Source organism: Triticum dicoccoides, chromosome 4A, assembly GCF_002162155.2.
Source record: "Triticum dicoccoides isolate Atlit2015 ecotype Zavitan chromosome 4A, WEW_v2.0, whole genome shotgun sequence".
Lineage (NCBI taxonomy): Eukaryota > Viridiplantae > Streptophyta > Magnoliopsida > Poales > Poaceae > Triticum > Triticum dicoccoides.
The window spans coordinates 583,092,353-583,117,388 of record NC_041386.1 but is presented as its reverse complement, the minus strand read 5'-3'; the positions used below and the strand labels follow the sequence as shown (position 1 = coordinate 583,117,388).

Sequence of the window (25,036 nt, the reverse complement as noted above, 5' to 3'; positions counted from 1 at the left end):
AGACCCGTTGACTATAACCTCTCTCACAAGCATAACATGATCAAACCCAGAACTCATCGAGTGTTAATCACATGGTAAATGTGAACTAGATTATTGACTCTAGTAAACTCTTTGGGTGTTAGTCACATGGGGATGTGACCTTGAGTGTTAATCACATATCGATGTGAACTAGATTATTGACTCTAGTGCAAGTGGGAGACTGTTGGAAATATGCCCTAGAGGCAATAATAAATTGATTATTATTATATTTCCTTGTTCATGATAATCGTTTATTATCCATACTATAATTGTATTGATAGGAAACTCAGATACATGTGTGGATACATAGACAACACCATGTCCCTAGTAAGCCTCTAGTTGACTGGCTCGTTGATCAATAGATGGTTACGGTTTCCTGACCATGGACATTGGATGTCATTGATAACGGGATCACATCATTAGGAGAATGATGTGATGGACAAGACCCAATCCTAAGCCTAGCACAAAGATCGTATAGTTCGTTCGCTAAAGCTTTTCTAATGTCAAGTATCATTTCCTTAGACCATGAGATTGTGCAACTCCCGGATACCGTAGGAGTGCTTTGGGTGTGCCAAACATCACAATGTAACTGGGTGGCTATAAAGGTACACTACGGGTATCTCTGAAAGTGTCTGTTGGGTTGGCACGAATCGAGACTGGGATTTGTCACTCCATGTGACGGAGAGGTGTCTCTGGGCCCACTCGGTAGGACATCATCATAATGTGCATGATGTGATCAAGGAGTTGATCACGGGATGATGTGTTACGAAACGAGTAAAGAGACTTGCCGGTAACGAGATTGAACAAGGTATCGGGATACCGACGATCGAATCTCGGGCAAGTATCGTACCGCTAGACAAAGGGAATTGTATACGGGATTGATTAAGTCCTTGACATCGTGGTTCATCCAAAGTGATCATCGTGGAACATGTGGGAGCCAACATGGGTATCTAGATCCCACTGTTGGTTATTGACCGGAGAGTCATCTCGGTCATGTCTGCATGTCTCCCGAACCCGTAGGGTCTACACACTTAAGGTTCGGTGACCCTAGGGTTATAGAGATATAAGTATGCGGTAACCCGAAAGTTGTTCGGAGTCCCGAATAAGATCCCGGATGTCACGAGGAGTTCCGGAATGGTCCGGAGGTAAAGAATTATATATAGGAAGTGCTATTTCGGCTATCGGGACAAGTTTCGGGGTCACCGGTATTGTACCGGGACCACCGGAAGGGTCCCGGGGGTCCACCGGGTGGGGCCACCTGCCCCGGGGGGCCACATGGGCTGTAGGGGGTGCGCATTGGCCTACATGGGCCAAGAGCACCAGCCCCTAGAGGCCCATGCGCCAAAGGGACAAGAGAAGGGGAGAGTCCTAAAGGGGGAAGGCACCTCCGAGGTGCCTTGGGGAGGATGGACTCCTCCCCCCTTGGCCGCACCCTTCCTTGGAGGAAGGGGCAAGGCTGCGCCCTCCCCCTCTCCCTTGGCCCTATATATAGTGGGGGGAAGGGAGGGCAACCATACCCAAGCCCTGGCGCCTCCCTCTCCCTCCCATGACACATCTCCCTCCTCCCGCAGCGCTTGGCGAAGCCCTGTTGGAATCCCGCTACTTCCACCACCACGCCGTCGTGCTGCTGGATCTCCATCAACCTCTCCTCCCTCTTGCTGGATCAAGAAGGAGGAGACGTCGCTGCTCCGTACGTGTGTTGAACGCGGAGGTGCCGTCCGTTCGGTGCTAGGATCATCGGTGATTTGGATCACGACGAGTACGACTCCATCAACCCCGTTCTCTTGAATGCTTCCGCGCGCGATCTACAAGGGTATGTAGATCCACTCCTCCCTCGTTGCTAGATGACTCCATAGATAGATTTTGGTGACACGTAGGAAAATTTTGAATTTATGCTACGTTCCCCAACACAAATGCCCTCTCCACATCCTTTCTAGCTGCTTCTTGTCTTTGGGCAAAGTGAACCTTTTTCTGGTTTGAGATGGTGCTCAAATGTAGCCCATGGATATATACCGTCAACCAAATAGTAGCCCATGTTGTACTCATGTTCATTGACAATATAGTGGCAAGGAGGAGCTTTTCCTTCAGTCAGCCTCGCAAATAATGATGATCGTTGTAGCACATTTATGTCATTATGAGACCCGATCGTACCAAAGAAAGCGTGCAAAATTCAAAAATCATGTGATGCAACTGCTTCAAGAATGATGGTGAACTTCTTAACATGACCTTGGTATTGCCCTTGTAAAGCCTTCGGGTAGTTCTTCCATTTCCAATGCATGCAGTCAAGAGATCCAAGCAAACTCGGCCACCCTCTTGCTTCTAAGATTGCCAAGAGTCTCTTGGTGTCTGCCACAACAGTTGGTTCTCTCAGGTACTGAGGTCCGAACACCTCGACCACGATGGTTACAAACCTAACCATGGCATCTTTGCACGTGCTCTTAGTCATCTGTAGGTACTCGTCCCACGAATCAACGGTCGTCCCCTATGCAAGCAACCGGAATGCAGCCATGCACTTCTGGTAACCAGAGAAGCAAATCGTTCCCACGACGTCCTTCTTCAGGGTGAAGTAGTCATCGTAGGACTGAACGCCATGGTACAAACGATCGAACACAGTCTTACGCATCCGAAAACGCCGGCGAAAATGGTCAGCGAATAGTGCATCGGGGGCAAAGTAGTCGACGACCAGTGTCAAATGGCCACGCGCCCTGTTGCGATTGAGCACTCGATGACCCTTAATCGAGCCCTTGAAATCGAGAATATACTCTTTTGCACGCTTCACGTCTTCATGGGCCGCTTGCATCATTGTCGTCTCATCGGAGTACTCCTCCTCGCCAGACGAGCCGTCAGACAACTCAACACACTGCTTGTATATGTACTCCAAATCAGAATCCATTGCCAGAAAGAAGAAGGGACAACCGTTTTTAGCTCTGGCGATTCATCGAACAGTTGCCGGGCATGGTGAGAATGGCAGTAGCGGATGATACCTGGCGGGGCGGTCGCAGGATAGGGGTCGAACGGAGATGGAGGAGAAGCAGGGCGGATGGTACCTGACCAATTTGCATGCACTGTTCACCACCAGGAACCGTGTAAGGATCATCAACGCGTGCCAAATTATGGGTAATAAGTACTCCTACATCCAAATATCACCATCTTCCCACATACACACTCCGACACCAAAAATGCTAAACATACAAGCAAATACATAAGTTTACAAATTCTTTTCATCTACTAACCAATTACAAACTTATCCCCTTTAATTTTCAGAAAGGATGAGCCGCCTCCCCATATAGTACTCTACCCCTCATGCGCCTCCGCGTGCGGCGCCGCGCTCCGGAGAGGAAAAAAACGTTTTAGAAACCGCCGGGATCTCGTCGAGAAATACTTACCACGCGGTAAATAAAAGTATTACCATATATAAAGTGCACCGTACTAGTATACTCTGACATCGCTGCTGGGTTGGTGGTTGCGGTGGTGGTAAATTATCGGCGAGGGTCGGCCGGCCTATAAATCCCAGCGTAGCGGCCGCAGACTAGGCCAGGCCACTCTACTCCTGCGAACTGCATCAGCAAAGGGACAGCCACCGGTTGTGTTCCTCAAGAACCAGAGAGGGGAGGAGAGGGGAGGGGCGGAGAGGAGAGATGCTGCTGCACGGGCTGGTGGACCGGCTGACGGGGAAGAACAAGCAGGCGTGGAAGGAGGGCAAGATCCGGGGCACGGCCGTGCTGGTCAAGAGCGACGTGCTCAACCTCGGCGACTTCCACGCCTCCCTCCTCGACGGCGTCCACGACATCCTCGGCAAGGACGACGGCGTCATCTTCCACCTCGTCAGCGCCACCGCCCCAGACCCCCGTAAGCTTTACTTTCTTTCACTCGCCTCCTTCCCCTTCCCTCTTCCTCCCGCCCTCGCCCTGCCCTGCATCCGTCGCTCGCTCGCCGCCGCCGCGTAACCGCTGGCTCTCGTACGTTTCAGTTCCCCTCTTGGCGTTTTTGAAACAATCTCTCTTGATTTCAGTCCTTTTTTTTTTGTCCGCGAATCCCGTGTCGATTTACTTCAGAAACAATCTGTATCGATTCCAGCCTCTTTTTTTGTTTGCGAATCATGTAAGTGTCGATCAAGTTCAGAAACAATCTGTGTTGGTTTCAGTTCAAAAAAAGATGGGAAAATGAAAACAAAAGCAGTTTTCAACTTTTGATCATGTTCATCTTGTCGTGGACCCATGGATGGATGCTCCTAGATTGGCGTGACCGCCAGGGTTTAGCATCAATGCTGTGGCCTCCGGAGGGACCGGGCCCGAGACCGACCGACGACAGCGGCCAGCGGGGAGACTAGTTTATGTCCGCGACCGACTCCAACCACGTGTCCGCCGTCCCCCCTCCCAAAATCCAAGATCGCCACCTCCATCTCTGATGAGAAATGAGACCTCAAAATGATTGATTGATGTTTTTTCTTGATATTCTCCTCTGATTATGCTGATGGCGATGATTCCGGCGTGCGGTTGCAGAGAATCCGAGGCGGGGCAAGGTGGGGAAGCCGGCGCACCTGGAGGAGATGGTGGTGACCATGAAGTCCAAGGCGGCCGGGGAGTCGGTGTTCAAGGTCACCTTCGAGTGGGACGACTCGCAGGGGATCCCCGGCGCCGTCGTCGTCCGCAACACCTACCGCTCCGAGTACCTGCTCAAGACGCTCACCCTCCACGGCGTCCCCGGCAAGGGCACCGTCGTCTTCGTCGCCAACTCCTGGATCTACCCCAACGTCGACCGCGTCTTCTTCGCCAACGACGTGAGCTCCTTCTTCCCCTTCCTCTTCCTCCTCTTCCTTCCTTCCTTCCCCTCGCCGCCGCCACCGCCGACGAACGACGGCGCCACAATCAATCAATCAATCAATCAATCAACCCACCAGAGGAAAATTAATAACGCCCGTGTTGCACGCATTTCATTTTCTTTTAAAAATGTTGTGTCTTTTTCTGAGTATGGCCATGGACCTTGGATTGGAATTGGAATTGGATCTTAGCCGATTCTTTTGCATTATTAAGAAAATCTGCTGCATGGATTAGGTGGTGGTATATCATGTTACTTGTTATCACTTGTGCCACCTACTATAGATGCTAATGATAGATAAGCTGTCAAGAACAAAAGCCAAGATTGCTGTCAAAAACAGAACAAAAGAACAGTCAATCAAAAAGAAGAGATGCCAAATGGACTAGTAGATGTTGAGCTGCCGCAGACAAGGAATTTACTACTGCGTGCTGTCATCCGGTGAGATCACCTTATTAGCTGTCGAGTTGCTGTTGCTAGGTCTTGGTCTTGCGGTCAAGTCAACGGCTGCCCTTTGCTGCTGTCAAAATAATGCCTTTGTCTGAATTCCCAACGCCACATGAAAATGTCTTAGCAGTATGAATCCTGGGACTGGTATCCATATCATATCCCACCTAGCTTCACCTGGCATGAAAAATAGTTTGACAGCAAGTTGCACGCCCATGCAGATGCATGCATCCCTACTGACTGAACTCATCTTAAGAGCTTTTTGTACAAAGATAATGGACTGGTCGTACGAGTTATCAGTATAAGAACGATTATGAAACAACAAGTTGCAGGTGTCAGCAGTTTGCTACCTACTCTGTTTTAATATGCTGTTGTTCTGGACAAGAATCACCCATCCCCGGGCCTATCCGAATCTCTCAGATCCACAACCAATCGTTAGATCGTATATATAGCAAGTTGACGAGTTTTCTACTCCTATAATTGTTTATTACCAGGAAGAAAAAAGCTGTTTTTAACTGTTGCCCTGATGATCAGAGGATCAGGAGACAGAAATATGAACTTGTTTTCAGAAATAATAGAAGATCACACAAGTGACAAACTGAATTAGTATCTGTTTCTCATAGGTTAATTGGTACCAGTCCTGTTTTTTGCGGACTGAGTAGTCCTGTTTCTCACAGGTTTCGTTTTGCTTATCTGTCATCTCATTTCCTCGCTGTTTTTCAGACCTATCTGCCCAGCAAAATGCCTGCACTTTTGGTGCAATACAGGCAAGATGAACTCAACAATCTCCGAGGCGACGGCACAACCGGAAAGTACGAGGAGTGGGACCGTGTGTACCGCTATGACTACTACAACGACCTCGGTGAGCCGGACAAGGGCCATCCGCGCCCGGTCCTCGGCGGCACCCAGGAACTCCCCTATCCCCGTCGTTGCAGAACTGGCCGACCCCCAACAAAAACAGGTGAGTCCAGTGCACTGTATATGTTTGTTTGTTTTTTTCACATGTTCACAACCATGTCACCTTGCAATTGGACTCATATGGGTTATTTGATCTTTTCGCCAGACCCTAGATCAGAGAGCAGAATTCCTCAGTACAAGATACAGGAGGCCCTCAACATCTATGTCCCGCGTGATGAGCGCTTTGGGCACCTCAAGTTGTCTGACTTCCTTGGGTACTCTCTCAAGGCCATCACCGAGGCCATTCTTCCGGTGATTAGGACCTATGTTGACACTACACCCAAGGAGTTTGATTCGTTTCAAGACATCTATGATCTCTACGACGGTCTTCTGAAAGTGCCCGATAACCAACACCTAAAGGAGCTCAAGAAGAAAATCCCCCTTCAGTTTATTAAAAGTCTTTTACCAGTTGCTGGCGACGACCTCCTGAACCTGCCCCTTCCACATGTTATCAGATCAAGTAATCAGCTGTGTGCATGTCTTGCTTAATACGGTCGTCCCTTGTTTTACCCTTTTTTATTTTTGTTATATAACTTATTTTCTTAAATGGCAGACGATTATGCTTGGAGGTCAGACGAGGAGTTTGCGCGGGAGATGCTCGCAGGCGTGAACCCGGTTTGCATCAAACGTCTGACGGTTAGCACCTATGCCATTTATATTTATAAAGAAGAAGAAGAAGAAGAAGAAAAGAATAAACCATCTCCTCATAATCGATTGAGAATTAATCATCATTTGTTTTCTATTTGATGACCACAGGAGTTCCCTGTAAAAAGTACCCTGGATCCCAGTGTGTACGGGGACCAATCAAGCACCATCACTGAAGATCAAATTCAGCAGAACCTTGAAGAAGGCCTCACAGTGAAACAGGTGTGTTGAATCATTGAGCTGTTTATTGGTGAAAAAGAAAATTTCACTGAGCTGCACTGATACATGTAACTTCAGTGATCTATTTATGCTGCAAATTGCTAGTGAACAAGTACTGAATAATGTAATGAGTTTGACACTTTGTCCTAACAACCATGTATTGTGCAGGCAATGGAGAAAAACAGGCTCTTCATTCTAGATCACCACGATAACTTCATGCCATTCCTTGACCGCATCAACAAGCTGGAAGGCAACTACATCTACGCTTCGAGGACCCTGCTGTTCCTGAAGGCCGACGGCACGCTGAAGCCCTTGGCCATCGAGCTGAGCCTGCCACACCCTGACGGAATACAGCACGGCGCGAAGAGCACGGTGTACCTTCCGGCTGATATTGACTCTGGTGTTGATGGCCAGATCTGGCAGCTTGCCAAGGCTTACGCCTCCGTCGACGACTCTGCGTGGCATCAGCTTATCAGCCACTGGTAATTATGCATTGCAACGTTAACCCTGCTTTAAGCTCTAGGTCCTTATAGGCTAAAGAAGGAGCCCTTGGTACCAACAAAGCGCTGAGCTGAGCTTTTTGATTGTTTTCTTAGGCTGAACACACACGCGGTGATCGAGCCGTTCGTGATTGCGACGAACCGGCAACTCAGTGTGGTGCACCCGGTGCACAAGCTGCTGAGCCCACATTACCGCGACACGTTGAACATCAATGCCCTGGCGCGAACCACTCTCATCAACGCCGGTGGCGTCTTTGAGATGACCGTCTTCCCGGAGAAATATGCGCTTGAGATGTCTTCCATCGTCTACAAGAACTGGAAGCTCACCGAGCAGGGCCTCCCCGACGATCTCGTCAAGAGGTAATAAAAAGAGAAGGTTGATACAAGATCGGAATGTGGAAGAAATGGTTGATTAAAGATGATTTTTGCTTGTTTGTGCACGCAGAGGCATGGCTGTGCCGGATTCATCGAGCCCATACGGTGTCCGGCTGCTGATCAAGGACTACCCGTACGCGGTGGACGGGCTGGTGATCTGGTGGGCGATCGAGCGGTGGGTGAACGAGTACCTGGCCATCTACTACCCCAACGACGGCGTGCTCCGGGCCGACAAGGAGCTGGAGGAGTGGTGGAAGGAGGTGCGCGAGGTCGGGCACGGCGACCTCAAGGACGCCGACTGGTGGCCCAAGATGGTGACCGTGCAGGAGCTGGCCAAGACGTGCACCACCATCATCTGGGTGGCATCGGCGCTACACGCGGCGGTCAACTTCGGGCAGTACCCGTACGCTGGGTACCTCCCGAACCGGCCGACGGTGAGCCGTCGGAAGATGCCGGAGGAGGGCGAAGAGGAGTACAAGCAGCTGCAGAAGGGCGGGAAGGAGGCCGACAAGGTGTTCATCCACACCATCACCAGCCAGTTCCAGACCATCCTCGGCATCACGCTCATCGAGATCCTGTCGAAGCACTCCTCCGACGAGGTGTACCTCGGGCAGCGCGACACGCCGGAGTGGACGTCGGACGCCAAGGCCCTGGAGGCGTTCAAGAGGTTCGGCACCCGGCTGATGGAGATCGAGAAGCGCATCCTGGACATGAACAAGGACCCGGCGCTCAAGAACCGGAACGGGCCGGTGAAGATGCCCTACATGCTGCTGTACCCCAACACGTCGGACGCCGGCGGCGAGAAAGGGCTGGGCCTCACCGCCATGGGCATCCCCAACAGCGTCTCCATCTGAGCTGAGCGAGGTCCTTTAATCTGAACAGCGTCTCGTTCAGTAGATTGGTTGGTTCGTGTCTGGCGTGCAGGGTGTATTGTGTTCCTTTAATCCTTCTCATCATTCGCTTCTGGGTGGTTGCGGTAATTAGTTGCGAGGGATTAGTGGATGATGGCAAATGATGATCGTAGATGATGTTGATAGGGAGAGAACAATGAGGCATGAATAAGCACTCGTGTGTGCATTCCTCTTATCTCACAGAAATTTCTCTTCTTTCTACTGTCTACATTTTCTTTATCATAAAAATTAGAGTTGGCAGTGATGGTGGTGAGTTAATATTCATACCAACAAGCCATTGCCGCAACCATTTTTATGATGGAAAAAATTGTACTCAGATATAAATATTACAATCTGGACATGAAGTTTTCCAATAAATGGTTTAAATTTGAATTCAACTTATTTGGACACATTTTTTTTCTCCCCTCGAAGTGCCCATAAATATTGAGTTAGTATATGGTATGACTGACAAAGAGTAAACACATTTAGTGAAAATAATATAGTTGAAACCGTTGGAGATGCAAGATACTAGTGAAACATGTTGTCAATTACATGGTTCTCGGTTCTACCCTTGTCAATTGTATCTGCAACTGCATTGAGAAGAAAGATAGAGTTAAGATACGTGGCACAATAGAACCACAACGGAGCTGAAAACCATTCACTCTCGTCGCAAAAAACTAACACCCGACCTTTATAGGATAAACATGCACTTATTAGGAAGACGCATAGTATATAATCTACACCCTTTGTTTCTAAATATAAGTCTTTCTAGAGATTTCAATAGAGATTACATACGAATGCATATAGACATATTTTAGAGTCTAGATTCACTCGTTTTGCTCCATATGTAGTACTTTTTAAAATTTCTAGAAAGATTTGTATGTAGGAACATAGGCTTACTTTCTTTGCATTTGTTCGAAAGACGCACAATGCAATAGAAATAATGGATATGAAAATCATTTATTCTCTTCGCACAAAAGAACGGTTTACTCAAATTTTATAGGATAAACATGCACTCGTTAGCAAGACAAATTATTGCTACTACACTGTCAGCACAGGATCCGTTCAGCTGCCAAGAGGGTGATAATTAGTCCCTTCGTCCGAAAATATTTATCACCAAAATGAATAAAATAAAATGCATCTAGACGGAGGGAGTACTTAATTAGGAGCACAGGAGACAACACACACCTCCTTTTAAATTCATTGATGGGCACGTTGGCTGATCCAGTGTTTGTGGTGTGCCGACCAAGAGCTTCAGGTCTGGTACATGGTTGCTCAGTCTTGCTGGTAAACAGTGTTGGCCACAACTCCACTGCCTCTTGCTGAACTGGCCACCGGACAACTGAAAGCCTCGCGACTCAGACTAGTCTCACAACACCTTGTGTGGTACCATTCAGATCCAGATTTTTCTCATCATACACCAAGTGGCCACTGGCCAGCATGGGCATGGTATCTCTTCTGCTAACAAAAAAAAAAAGGAGCATTCCAATTGAGTTTGTTCTTCAAGTTACTCCAAGTTGTGTGTTGATTTGATTTACTACCTGACAAGCTCGCATATGTTCCCCATTTCCACATGGCAAGGAAATGTATGTTACACATGTCAGTTGCACATGTGCAATCCGTTAGCTCATCCAGCTCAGTCAAATTTTGCCTACTCCGCCACTGATCAGTGAACATGGCCAACCGATGCATGTAACTAATTATTACGAGTTGAAAAGCCCCGCGATCACAATAGCAATCATGCTTTATGCTGACAAAGTTTCATTGGTATTCTGATGACCCAACATCTTAATAAGTTTCACCCCGACTTGAAAGTGGATACTGTAATGCGAAATGATATTATGTACGAGGTTGCCACGCACTATCCCGTAGGAACGATTTCATCGCCCTAAGAACGCGCCATCACCTTCAAATGGCATGTTGAGAAACAAGAACTTCCACATGCCGAGCATCAGTACCGCTATTCCTTCCCGAGCTTCTATTTCTTCCGTTAAAAGAGACCCGCGACTTCTAGCGTGACAGACCAGCACTCTAACCAACTGAGCTATTTCCCTCTTCGTTCTCCTCGGATTCCGGTTCAATCTCCCAATCAGTGAGAAATAGACCGTCGGATCAAAAAATCCCTGGGAAAAAAGAAAAGATATCTCGGTAACGAAAACCATAGGAGGTTGTACTGGCGAGACCTAAGAGCCCAAAAGAAAAACCGCCTGGAAGTCCGAGGACCTTTAGTCTTTCTATACGCTAATTCCTCACTGAACCTCAGTCCATAGTTTGACCTATCTTTCTGAAGTCGGGGTGAACTCATTCACCTTACGTCTTGGGTGGAATGGAATCCCCTACCCTGTGTTAAGCATATAGCTAGCGTTTCTGGTGAACTTCACTTCACACCTAAAAAGTCCTGATTGGAAAGAGAAAAACTTACACGCTATAGTGACAGGCGAGGGCAAGCATAGATGATTTTGGGCTTATTTTCTAAAAAAATCACGACTCGGGCAAAAACCGCTGGAGTGAATTGACTTGTAATTATACTCGGTTGGCCTTCTCCTATCCGGGGAATCATCGGTCGAAGTAATCTGGTTGGGATTGAACACTACGGCTTGGAGTTGGGTTAGGATTGCTCGGAAACACACAGGGCTCGCCAAGCTGGCCGGTGGGGTTGCCGAGCTGCTGTACGAAGAGGAGAGAAGGAGGCAGTTCCGTGCGAGCAGGGGTAGAAGAGGATCTGGGCGAGGCAAGATGGGGGACGATGCCTGCGAGGTGGAGGGAGAGCTCGGGGTTCTGCGTGAGATTAGGAACGATTAATTGCAATCACGAGGGATTTTCTTTTATTTCTTATTGGGTGTGTCTAGGGCACATCTAGATGTGCTCTAGTTATTGCACATCTAAGTGAGTGAATCAAGTATAGAGAGGAAAAGAAAAAAGAAAAAAATATTCATACGAATCTCTTGTGGTTGGCGTCAGACGAGACGAAGCTCCGATTTACCATGCTCAGATGGAGATGCTGTTGGGGATGCCCTTGGCGGTGAGGCCGGCGGCGGCACCCTTGTGGTCGGAGGTGTTAGGGTAGAGCAGCATGTAGGGAAACTTAGCCGGGCCGTTGCGGTTCAAGAGCTGCGGGTCGTGGTTCATGCCCACCACCTTGCTCTCGATCTCCACCAGCCGCTCGCTGAACCGCTTGAACACCTCCAGCGCCTTGGGGTCGGAGGTCCACTCCGGCGTGTCGCGCTGCCCCAGGTAGAGCTCGTCGGAGGAGTGCTTCGACAGCACCTCCAGCAGCGAGATGCCGATGATGGTCTGGATCTGGCTCGTGATGGTGTGGATGAAGGCCCGCTCATCAGTTGTGCATCTACTGAGTACTGACTGGATAGTGGATACCACCGGGTCAGTGTCGCCATTGTTTGGGGTCACTCCATGCTGCACGTACCAGTGGCTGACGAGTGTTAGAGAATATGTTTCCGTAGCATCTCAAACTCCTTTCCTTCTCCTACTCAAACTCCTTGTAATATTCCTTGTACTCCAAGCTTGGCTTCGGCCGCATCAATCAATATAAACAGAACCGCGGCTCCCCTCGAGGGAGTAGGAACGCTTATTATCTTTCATGGTAATCAGAGCCACCTCTTCTCCTACATCTAGCCACAAATCAAAACCCTAGAACCACATATCATCGTCTCCATGGCTTCTTCGTCCGGCGTCGGCCTCAACCTCGGATCGCCGCCATCTGAGAAGCTAGCAAGAGGAAACTTCATCCTCTGGAAGACCCAGGTGCTCCCAGCCCTGCGAGGTGCGCAGGTAACCGGGCTCCTGGACAACTCTGACGCCGCTCCACCCAAGATTGTGGAGATCACGAAGGCGGACAAGACGACGGCCCTCGAGCCGAACCCTCTGTACGGGCCCTGGATCGCCAAAGACTAGCAGGTCCTGTCATATCTTCTCAACTCCATGTCTCCAGAAATCCTTGCGCAAGTCGTCGGGAAGGACTCCACCTATGAGCTCTGGACGACGGTGAACAATCTCTTCGCCTCGCAATCACAGTCCCGGATCACCAATCTAAGGATCGCGATCACCAATACCAAGAAGGGCACAATGTCGAGCTCGGCGTATATGGCGAAGATGAAAAGCCTTGGGGATGAACTAGCTGCCGCTGGTCGTCCCGTCTCTGATCCGGAGATGGTGGACTACATACTCGCAGGACTCGACCGCGACTACGACTCCGTGGTGGCGGCGATCGGCGCTGTCAAGAACACAATCACCGCCGATGACCTCTTCGCTCAGATCTCCGCCTTTGATCAGAGGATGGAGATGCTGGGAGACTCGTCTTCAGGCGGGTTTCATTCATCTGCCAACGCCGTCTACAGAGGTCGCGGCCAGTCCCGTGGTAGATCCCGTGGGCGAGAAGGAAGAGGGCGCGGCCGCGGTGACCGCAGTGACCGCCAGCCTTCTCCTGCAAATAGAGGCGGTGGATTCAGAGGACGCCCTCGACAGCAACAGCAACAGCAGGTACGCGAGCAGCAGCATGACTATCCTGAGTGACAGATATGCTATAGACATCATCCAGGAGGTGCACGTGTCTGCTGGTGGCGCTATGAAGAGAATGATCAAGAAGAGAAGGAGGCGCATGTTGTCTCCTATGGCGTGGACACTAATTGGTACGCAGACAGTGCGGCAACAAATCACATCACAGGTGAACTTGACAAGCTGACAGTACGGGAGAAGTACAACGGAGGCGACCAAATTCGCACGGCAAGCGGTTCTGGTATGAATATCACCCACATTGGTAGTTCAATTATTCAAAACCCCATGAAAAATTTGCACCTTAAAGATGTCTTGCATGTTCCTCAAACTTCCAAAAATCTTGTTTCTGTTCATCGATTCACCCTTGATAATAATGTTCTTATAGAATTCTATCCTCACTTTTTCTTGGTTAAGGATTTGAGCACAAGGAGAATCATTCTTAGAGGACGGTGCGTGGGAGGCCTCTGTCCACTCATATCATCATCATCATCTTCATGGTCCAATAAACAAGCAAATATTGTCACCAAGCCATCATCATCAAGGTGGCATAGTCGATTAGGTCATCCATCTTCAGTCATAGTTAAATATGTTCTTAGCAAAAATAAACTCTCTTATGAGAATAGTGTTGAGTCAGTTTGTGATCCGTGTCAACAAGCAAAAAGTCATCAATTACCCTATCCCATCTCTACTAGTGTGTCTACTGCTCCTCTACAACTTATATTTTCAGATGTATGGGGACCAGCCCCTACTTCAGTTGGGAGATTTTCTTACTATGTAAGCTTTATTGATGACTATAGTAAATTTACTTGGATTTACTTGTTAAAGAAACGGTCTGATGTATTCCAAGTCTTCATCAATTTTCAAAACCTTGTTGAACGCAAACTGAACTCCAAGATCATTGCTATGCAAAGTGACTGGGGTGGTGAGTATGAAAAATTGAACTCTTTCTTCCAAAAACTTGGTATTTCACATCATGTCTCTTGCCCTCATGCTCATCAACAAAACGGATCTGCTGAAAGAGAGCACCGTCACATAGTTGATATGGGGCTAGCATTGCTAGCAAATGCATCCATGCCACTCAAATTCTGGGATGAAGCATTCTTAACCGCTACATATCTTATCAATTTGCTTCCTAGTAAAGTCATCAAATTTGAAACACCTATTACACGACTCCTTGGTGTCACACCCAACTACACATCTCTTCGTGTTTTCGGTTGTGCATGTTGGCCCAACCTCAGACCCTATAACACATGCAAACTTGCTTTTCGCTCCAAAAAGTGTGTCTTCTTAGGCTATAGTCCCATGCACAAAGGAGTTAAATGTCTAGATGTTCCTACTGGTAGGGTCTACATATTCAGAGATGTAGTTTTTGATGAGTCAGTGTTCCCTTTTGCTTCTCTTCATCCCAATGCTGGTGCACTTCTCCGCAAGGAAATCCTTCTTCTTCCTCCACATCTTCGGTCTTTTGATCATGGGAGCGACAGTTGTACTAACCAAAGTGATGATATTCCTGCTGGTATTGGTTCTTCTCTGTTGCCTGTACAGGTCCCTGGTGAAAACGGCGCTCAAAATGATCAAAATTTCGAAAATCAAGCTCAAGATCATCTTATATTTCATGCTGAGGAAGGAGACGAACCTGGCACAGATGACGAAGCTGATCCGGCGGCACCTGCAACTCCTGTTCGTGCGCAGACCTCGGATCCCGCGACCAAATCAGCCTCGGATCGCGCTCCCACCAACCGCAGCGCTGATTCAGCAGCAGGCGGGACCAGCTGCGGGGTCGGCTGCGGGGCCGAATCCGCCTCGCCCAGCACGCGCCACTCCCACGCCGCCACCTCAGTAGCAGTCGGGACCAGCCATGGGGCCGAATCTCCCTCGCCCAGCGCGCGCCTGCAACCGCGGTCGGGCGGTCGATCCGCTGTGCCGGCTCGGGCGGCTGGCACCCGTGTGGTGGACACACAAGCGGCCACACCAACGGCTACAGGATCCTCTGCGCAGGTGGCGCCAGATTCGCCTGTGTCATCACATGCAGCTTCCTCGGGATCTTCTGCGGCGAGTGCTCCTGTGGTCCAGCCAGCAGTTTCTTCACGAGTTATGACTCGATTACAGAAAGGTATACGAAATCCTAAAATAAGAAAAGATGGGACTATACCATATGGAATGTTGTGTATTTCAGGAGAACCAACAACATTGAATAGTGCACTTGATGATCCTAAGTGGAAGAAGGCAATGGATGAGGAATATCCTGCACTTATGAGGAACAAGACATGGCATCTTGTACCAAATTAGAAAGGTAAAAATATCATCGATTGCAAATGGGTTTACAGAATTAAAAAGAAGGCAGATGGCTCCATTGACAGGTACAAAGCACGTCTCGTTGCAAAGGGTTTTAAACAACGTTATGGTATTGATTATGAGGACACTTTCAGTCCTGTTGTTAAAGCTGCAACTATCAGACTTGTGCTAGCCATTGCTGTATCCAAGGGTTGGAGTCTACGACAGCTAGATGTACAGAATGCGTTTTTGCATGGCATTCTAGAAGAGGAAGTGTTTATGAGACAACCACCTGGTTATGAGGACAAGAAGTCACCACATTATGTTTGCAAGCTTTACAAGGCACTCTATGATTTAAAACAAGCACCCAGAGCATGGTACTCCAGATTGAGCTTACAGTTGAAATATCTTGGTTTCATTGCCTCCAAAGCTGATACATCATTGTTTATTTATAACAAGGCTGGAGTAGTCATTTTTGTGCTTATATATGTTGATGATATCATCGTTGCAAGTTCTTCACAAAATGCTACTAATGCACTTCTGCATGATTTGAGCTCAGAGTTTGCCTTGAAAGACCTAGGTGATTTGCATTTCTTCCTAGGTATTGAGTTCAAGAAAACTCAAGATGGAATTGTGTTAAATCAGGAGAAATATATCACTGAGCTTCTGTCTCGCATGGGGATGAAGAATTGCAAGCCAGTTCCTACACCTTTGTCTTCCTCAGAAAAACTTTCAGCATATGAAGGTGTGCCACTTCAGGAGGAGGAAAGTACAAGGTATAAGAGTACTGTGGGAGCATTACAATATTAAACTCTCACACGTCCAGATATCTCATTTGCTGTCAACAAGGTTTGTCAATATCTGCATGCACCTACTTCTGCACATTGGTCAGCTGTCAAGAGAATTGTAAGATATGTAAAGCATACTATGGGAATAGGACTTCATTTCAAACGGTCTAATTCCTCTCTTGTGAGTGCATTCTCTGATGCTGACTGGGCAGGATGCAGTGATGACAGAAGATCAACTGGAGGCTTTGCAGTATTTTTTGGGTCTAACCTTATTTCTTGGAGTGCCAGAAAGCAAGCCACCGTGTCACGGTCAAGCACAGAAGCTGAATATAAGTCCTTGGCAAATGCAACTGCAGAAATCATTTGGGTTGAATCACTTTTTGAGGAATTGGGAATCAAGAAGAATCGTATCTCATGTTTATGGTGTGATAACTTGGGAGCAACATATTTGTCCGCAAATCCTGTGTTTCATGCAAGGACAAAGCACATCGAAATTGATTTTCACTTTGTGCGAGAAAGGGTTGCAGCCAAGAAATTCGAGATACGGTTTATTCCCTCCAAGGATCAAGTAGCAGACGGTTTTACAAAGGCATTGCCATCAAGACCATTTGAGGAGTTCAAGAGTAATCTTAATCTAGGGTAGTTAAGATTAAGGGAGGGTGTTAGAGAATATGTTTCCGTAGCATCTCAAACTCCTTTCCTTCTCCTACTCAAACTCCTTGTAATATTCCTTGTACTCCAAGCTTGGCTTCGGCCGCATCAATCAATATAAACAGAACCGCGGCTCCCCTCGAGGGAGTAGGAACGCTTATTATCTTTCAACGAGCTGGTGCCACCCGGAGTCATTGACGGCGACGTAGGCCTTGGCGAACTCCCACACCCAGCCTTGGACGGAGCCGCTCGTGTACACCTTGCTCTTGGCGATGGTCAGGCCGTCCTGGATGATAGGCTCGCTGAGCTCGATGGCGAGCGGCGTGAGCCTGCCGTCGCCGCGGAGGAAGAAGAGGGTCCTGGTGGCGTAGATGAAGTTGCCGGGCAGGTTGTTGACGTCGATCAGGAACGGCATGAACCGGTCGTGGTGATCAAGGATGTAGAGCCTGTTGCTTTCCAGCGCCTGCATGCAAACAGGTTGCAACATGCCAAAATTAGTTACACCTGCTCCCATCAAATCACAGTGGATCGCGATGGGTTGGCCGACTCGATCGTGTTTATTATTGGGAGTACTTAGAACTCATCTAGATGAGATATAATTCGGTCTCATTCACTTTGAAAACAAGAATAGATACAACCCACGTCAGCACACACGCATCTTATAGCATCACATCCAATGGCTATAAAAGGGGAATGAGACCAAATTATATCTCATCTAGATGAGTTCTAGCAAAACTGTTTATTATTACCTGCTGGACGGTGAGGCCCTCGAGGTTCTTCTCGATGTGGGCCGCCGTGATGGTGCTGGTGTGGTCACCAAACTTGCTAGGGTCAAGGCTACTTTTTGGCGGGAACTCCTGCGTGCATGCCGACCCAACACGCTCTATAGACAACATACACATCCACTCATTCAGCGTTCTCACCGTGAGACGTGTGATCATGACGGGGTTGACGCCGGTGAGCACCTCCCGGGCGAACTCCTCGTCGGTCCTCCACGCCTGCTGGTGCTGGTCCGCCTGGATGATGTGGGGGACGGGGAGCTTGAGCAGCGAGTCGCCGCCGACGGGGAGGAGGTCCTTGACGAGCTGGAGCGGGAACTGCCTGCGCAGCTCCTCCAGGGCGGGCACCATGGGCAGCTTGATGCCGCCCTCGTAGAGGTTGATGATGTCCTGGAAGGAGTCGAACTCGCCGGGGGTGGTGTCGACGTAGGTGCGCACCGCCGGCAGGATGCCCTGCGTGATGGCCTTGATGGAGTAGCCCAGGAAGTCGGACGTCTTGAGGTGGCCGAACTTCTCGTCCCGCGGCACGTAGATGCGACAGCCGGCTCTCCAGGCTCGGGTCCTTGGCGTTGGGCTTGCGGCCCGTGCGGCCGCGGCGCGGGTAGGGGTGGTCGGCGCTGCCGCCGAGGACCGGGCGGCCCTCGCCGAGGTCGTTGTAGACGTCGTAGCGGTAGACGCGGTCGTGCTCCTGGTAGGGGCCCTGCCGGTCGTCGCCCCGCAGGTTCCGGAGCTCGTCGTCGCGGTACGGCTTCAGCGCCGCCGGCATCTGGCTCGGCAGGTACGTCTGCGCATATGTACACAAACCAAAACATTGTCATTCACATGAGCACTGAACCTGCACCTGCACCGGCACCTGCAGGAAGCCGATCGAATTCTTGTGCTGCACCTAGCCATGCTATCTTTTCTACCAACACGGAATAAATTCTGCACCCACTAATCTTATCTTATCTCAAAGAAGACTTAATGACCATGAATGACGAAGCCGGCCGGTGAAAAGGAAAGGAGAGGAGAGGCAAAAGGATCACTCACGTCGTTGGCGAAGAAGACGCGGCTGTAGGTGTAGCTGGCGGCGGGGTAGACCCAGGAGTTGGCGACGAAGGAGAGGCTGCCGCGGCCGGGGACGTCGTGGAGGGTGACGGTCTTGAGCAGGAACTCGGAGCTGTGGTAGTTGTTGACGATGATGGCGCCCGGCACCCCGAGCTTCTCCACCTCCCAGTCGAAGGTGAGGCCAAACTTGGACTCCCCCGTCGTCAGCGACGGCAGGCTCGTCACCCACTGCTCCAGCTCCGCCTCCGCGCCCGCCGTTGTCTGCACGCACGTATTATCATTATCAGATTCTCACATGCTTAGTTCATCACTACGTGTCACTCTGCCGCCCGGCTATTACTACTGATCTTACTTTACTTTGATTATTAAGAGAGATATTAGTTTACTCCTACTTCTCCGTTCAACGCTACTCCCTCTATAAATTAATATAAGAGCGTTTAGAACACTACTTTAGTAATCTAAACGCTCTTATATTAGTTTACGGAGGGAGTACTATTGTTGAGTAGTGTAGTATGTCTTTGTGCTTTACTACTTGAGATTGTGCTTTTGACGTGTCCTTGCTTGTTCTATTACTTTCCATGCCATGCCCATGCTCAGCTAAAGCTAAAGACGACCGACCAAGCTAGGCTATCTTTCTTTAGCCGATCGAGATACATCCATCCATCCATCCATGGCCGCCGGCCCACACGAAAGAAATCCTATCTAGATATATCCGTATCTAGACAAATTCAAGACAAGTAATTCGAAACGGAGGGAGTACTAAGGAGAGGAGGAGGAGGAGGAGGAGGAGCAAGATGAGAAGGGCGGAGTGCTTACCGTGGTCGACGAGGGTGGAGCTGATAAGCTGGCAGGTGACGCCCTTGCCGAGGAAGTCGCCGATGCCGTCCATGATGGTGGCGCCCAAGTCGGTGAGGTCCAGCACGTTCTTCCTCATCAGCACCACCGTGCCCTTGAGCCGCGCGCTCTTGTTCGCGCCGGTCAGGCTGTCGATGAGCCCTCCCAGTATCATCTTGGCCTCTATCTCACTACTGTCGCTAGCTAGGGCTTCAATTGCACACGAGTGCTTTTGGGTGTGTGAGGAGGTCGCCGCGCGGAGGAAGACGGGCCGGGCGTTTTATAGGCTGGAGAAGGCACGGCGAGAGCACGCGTGCTGCCGTGCCGTGACAGCCCGGCCGCCTGGCCTGACCTAGTGACCTGACCTGACTCTTACGTACTCCTACATACTCCTACATACCATGCACGGCTTCGATACTTCTGGTTCCCAATCAATTGAATGAACTGTCGTGTCAGCTACTAGTTGCACTTGCTTTTTTTTTTCTTTTTTTTGCGGGTAGTAGTTGCACTTGCTAACAGCTAAGCTTTCTCGCAAAAAAAAGAGACAGTAGTTGCACTTGCTAACTACTCGTCTTTAATGGCACCAAAAGTCATTTTTTTAAATGGTAAGAAAATTGCATTATATTCACATCTTTTTGGGAGAGTGTTTTTATTGGCGTATGTCATTTAGGACAGTAAAATATCTACTAAAAACACATTGGACAACAAACTAAAGAGATCACAAAAAGGTTCTCAAAGAAATAAAAGTGCCATTTTTCGGGGGGGAAATACCGTTGATTCAATGGAACCTTTTAATTGTTTATTTTGAGTTGGATGGAACCTTTTAAATAAATAGATCTTCGTATTTTAGCTAAACATATCATTGGCAAGTAGATCATCATGCATGTATTTAGAAAAATCACAACCTTAGATTTAACATGTCGGCTACAAACGATCGAGCCTCTAGCTCTTACACTCTGATATATTTTCATGTCATAGAGTCAATATCACGAACCAACAAATCCAACAAGACTTGAGATATATTTTTCGATTCTATGTATGCACCCATCTAGAATTATATACAAGCAAGATAAGTTATTTTCTCCAGATAGGTGAGTTGTTTTGTATTGATAGGAGAAGATCATAGAGCACAAAAAAATAGACAAATTAACAAAATGGTCTAAGCCGCGGAAAGAAAATTGGAGAAAGGAAGGAAAAGAGATGATGGCACTGGCTCTCACAACGCGAGGTGCCAAGCATCGACCAACGCGAGGTGGTGAATATATTGTTACCTACTCCCTTCGTCTCAAAATTCTTGTCTTAAATTTATTTAGATACGGTTATATCAAGTCACATTTTAGTATTAGATACATCTCTATCTAGACAAATCTAAGACAAAAATTTTAAAACGGAGGGAGTACATAGCAAAACATAGTACATTCATGTAAGTTAAAAGTAAACATAATTTATTGTGGAAAACATCGTTAATTATTTTTGTAGTTATAGTATATGCTTGTACTAACGAAATCTAATAGGTAATGTATTTTAAACCGAGTTCAGATCAGTCACGGTATGTGGTACTGTCGGTACGAATGTGTGTGAATGATTGAATGGTCCCTTTCATAAATCGCCAAAAAGATCTCCTATTCACCATCTAGTAGACGCTAATTAAAGTGCAATAAGCGCTCCTTTGACCTAGCCAGCCGCCCCTCCAAAAAGCTAGGGTACTCTGCCTCCCGCCGGCGCCGGCGCCGGTCCGTCCCGTCTTCGGTGGCCTTAGGACCATGGAGGTGGAGTGGATCTCGCCCCTTGCCGGTGGAAGGGCTTTGTTTTTAGATCTTTTTTTTATCTTTGTTAGGATTTGCGTCCTATTCAGGAAGGCGAGACGGCGGCGGCTCCCTGAAGATGAAATAAAGGTCTCCCCGCCTAGCCCCCGTTCCGGTGATGTGTTCAGCATCATCGGTGGGCGTGTGGAGTTGTGTCTCCGGCTGATATGTGCTTGGTGGATTTGCTTGGATCTGTTTGTCGTTCGTCTTCGTTCGTGTGTCTTCAGGTTGGATCCTTTTAATCTACACTCTTCATCTACGGCGGTTGCTGTTCTGGTGCGTTGGTTCTATGGAGCCTTAGCACGACGACTTCCCGACTGTCTACTACAACAAGGTTTGCCCGGCTCCGATGAGGGAGGGGCGATGGCAGCGGCGCGCCTTCAGCTCGCTTCAGTGTTTGTAGTCGTCGCTAGGTGGTCTACGGATCTGAATGTAATTTTTATTATTTCTAGTATTTGTTGTACTACCATGATTGAAGATGAATAGATTGGAAATTCGCAAAAAAAATATTAAAGTGCAATAAGCAGCGAGTATACAGTGCACGCATCTACGTCGTCGATCGAAACACCGCCGTGGGCCGTCACGGTATGTTCTGCCCGCATGCGTGGGCCTGCCTTACTTACACTGTGGTGGGTAGCTGGTTTCGCTTGTAACCTCGCGGCCCAATAAATGTGAAAGAACCTAGTCGATGAATACGTACAATGCGCATGCATGTCGCATTATGTAAACCCGTCGATTGTCTAGAAAAATGTAAACCCGTCGAACAATTTTTCCCTGACTTGTTTTTTTTGGTGAAGTTTCCCCTAACTCGTGTGACCAGGAATTATAGAACAGCATGTGTGGTACAGTGGTAGTTTTAGTGATTAGTGAAAATCAAGACAAACGAGCAAGAGGCTAAAAGGTGTGCAAAATCATAGTGTGATAGTGAACCAAATATTGAACTAGTGTAGCCGAAAATTATTGTGTGACAGTGAAGCAAATATTGAATTAGTATTGGGTGTGACTGATAAAGAGTAAACACATCTCTACTCTTATAAAAAATAAAGTTGGTGATGATGGTGTGCCTGCCATCCTGCAATATAGGCCGTTCGATTTATATCTGACGGATAGGAAGGAAACCATGACAATTTTACAAAAAGATATCCGCACTCCTCTTCACATTTGCATATAAGGCCTTCCCTCGCTTATCCTTATCTCCCACAAGACAAACTTATCATATAAAATGCATCTTGATGTTCCGTGCAACGTACGGGCATCTTGCTAGTTTAATAAAAATAATATTGAAACATGTTGTCAATTACATGGTTCTCGGCTGCACCCTTGTTAAGAGCATCTCCAACAGAAGCGCTATATAAGCGACGCGGGGTATAAAAACTGCTTTTAGCGCGCGCGGACCCGATTTGGAGTCTCTAGCAGCCGCACAAAAAACACGCGTAAGCTATAACTAATGCAGCGCGTGCATTAAAAAGGCATCGCGCGCAGCATATTTAGTGCATCCGGTAGCGCGCGCTGCAAACTCTGGGCTGCTGCAGATGGGACCGCTGGACTCGCGCGCGCAGCATATTTTGCATCGCTTGTTGGAGCAAACGTCTTCTAGCGCTTTAAAAAGAACTACTTACGCGTTGTAAACCCGTTTTTTGGGCACCGCGCATTGGGCGGCTGTTGGAGATGCTCTAAGATATTAGCTCTGGCAACTACATTGAGTTTTCCTTCTTCCAATTTTACTGGGATACAACAAGTTGTCCTTCACTGCTTCCCCGATTTAAAAAGTTGGAAATTGTAGGTGGAAGATACAGTTTTGAGTTAAGTAAAACTTTGGTCACAGAATGAGTGAGGACAAGAACGATTCGAGCTGATGAATGTTCCTTTTCAAGTGCAAATGCTATACAGCACTTGCTACAATTATCCCCTTTCAAGTTTACCTTACACAGGTCCACAGTTCCACATTACTATATTACACATGGGAGAGGGGCAACCCAGTAATGGTTCAAGCAGACAAGTACGTAGAGATCATCAAATGGTATGTATACTCACCTATACACCAATACCCTTGTATATACTTCCCACTGGCCTGCATCTAATGGCCCGCTTGTCGCTGCTCCCACCTAAGGTCCTCCGAGAACTCCATCATAGCAGCTCTCGGATCGCCACCTGTGACGGACAGGTAGTACTCGGCAGTTCCGTCATCCACATGCAAGCTTCGCCTCACCGACTCGAGAATCCGTTTGCTTTGCCTTTTTGCAGCTGCAGCGTTTGCCACGGATTCTGCGTTTCTATTCGGGTGGCCCTCGGGATAAAAGACGGCGACCTCTCTCTTTGAGTTGTGATCCATCTCAATGTAGCATGTGCTCCCCAGAAGGATTTCTGGATCACTGATTGGTATCAGAAGCCTCTCCCTCGAGTAGATACCGTGGTCACTCATCATGTTGTTGAACCGTTTGATATCGGTCACCTGCTTGAAGTTCACATGATATCAGATACGGTTTGACGAAGAACAGAGAAGGTTTGCTCACACAAGCACAGTACAGCTGCATATCTTTCTGAAACAGTGGAAATATTTGCCTGGAATGGTACAAATTACCGGCATTCAGCCACTGACAAATGGAGTAGCTGAGGATACCAATTGTTTTCAAATTTAAGTTGCATAGACAGCTTTGTCAATAACAGTAGTCCAAAAAGTCTGAACATGTGTGTGGTCAATGTTTCAGATTAGGACTGTGCTAATGACCAGTCGACTGGTCGTTAGCGACAGATCCGCACGACTAGTTCCTACGCGTAATATGAGAAGAAAATGAAAGTGCTTGAAATAGGATTTGAACCCAGGTCTATGCAATAGCGGTTGAGCCTAATGACCAACTAAACCAACATTTGTTGTTGTCTATTGTAGACAAACAATGTTATCTGAACCTTTCTTATTTCTGCCATATCAGAAAAAATAAAGTTTGGCTTGGTAACTTTGGCATGACCAGCGTGATTACTATGGTATGAGCAACATGATAAGGCTGGTAACTACAGTACGAGAAGGTTAAGGCATGGGGAAGTATGGCAATTTAACACGGGAATTACTGGTGAAAATGTTTCAAAAACCGTTCCCCCTTGGATGAAAGATAACATGGTGTTTAAAACGTAAGATATTAGTTATCAAGTCTGTGATATCATGCTTTTTACACAGAAATTCCCGGGTGTATGTTTTTCAACAAATAAATCTGGTCAAAAATTACAGTGGCGTTTCTATGGGAGTTATCAACTTTGTATGTGTCTGTTACCATGCTATTTACATAGAAATTACCGGGGTTGCCCCCCCCCCCTCCCTCGCCACAGTCGCCACATTTACCAGGATCGGGTACATAAGTTATTAGGTCTACCATGTATGAGTTATCATGTTTTTTGCACAGAAGTTACCGTGGCATGTTTCAGCGACTTGCCCCACCCCCACCCTCGCTGACCAAGTTATCAGGACCGGGGTACATAAGTTATTTG

At 48.0% G+C, this 25,036-nt stretch overlaps 3 protein-coding genes and 1 pseudogene across 3 annotated transcripts in view; 1 reads left to right on the top strand and 3 right to left on the bottom strand.

The window, feature by feature from the left end:
• The first annotated feature begins 3,553 nt into the window (after window positions 1–3,553).
• LOC119286965 (probable linoleate 9S-lipoxygenase 4) lies at window positions 3,554–9,131 on the top strand. The gene is made up of 9 exons (XM_037566439.1): window positions 3,554–3,867; window positions 4,521–4,798; window positions 6,004–6,241; window positions 6,344–6,697; window positions 6,791–6,873; window positions 6,994–7,104; window positions 7,270–7,583; window positions 7,698–7,961; window positions 8,047–9,131. Exons 1-9 carry the CDS (start codon window positions 3,657–3,659, stop codon window positions 8,828–8,830), a joined length of 2,637 nt encoding a protein of 878 aa, XP_037422336.1. The 5' UTR covers window positions 3,554–3,656; the 3' UTR covers window positions 8,831–9,131.
• A 2,506-nt stretch (window positions 9,132–11,637) lies between these two features.
• On the bottom strand, window positions 11,638–12,466 carry LOC119283698 (linoleate 9S-lipoxygenase 1-like). Its single transcript, XM_037563136.1, has 2 exons — window positions 12,419–12,466; window positions 11,638–12,280 (listed from the first exon to the last, which is right to left on the bottom strand). The coding sequence occupies exons 1-2, from the start codon at window positions 12,464–12,466 to the stop codon at window positions 11,855–11,857; spliced, it is 474 nt and encodes a 157-aa protein (XP_037419033.1). The 3' UTR covers window positions 11,638–11,854.
• Window positions 12,467–16,961: 4,495 nt separating this feature from the next.
• LOC119286962 lies at window positions 16,962–20,009 on the bottom strand (annotated as a pseudogene).
• Window positions 20,010–23,389: 3,380 nt separating this feature from the next.
• Window positions 23,390–25,036, bottom strand: part of LOC119286963 (F-box protein At1g55000-like) — a 4,067-nt gene continuing 2,420 nt past the window's right edge. Inside the window, exon 2 of the mRNA XM_037566438.1 lies at window positions 23,390–24,008. Coding sequence (XP_037422335.1) covers window positions 23,634–24,008 — 375 coding nt within the window. The 3' untranslated portion in view covers window positions 23,390–23,633. The remainder of the gene's footprint in view (window positions 24,009–25,036) is intronic.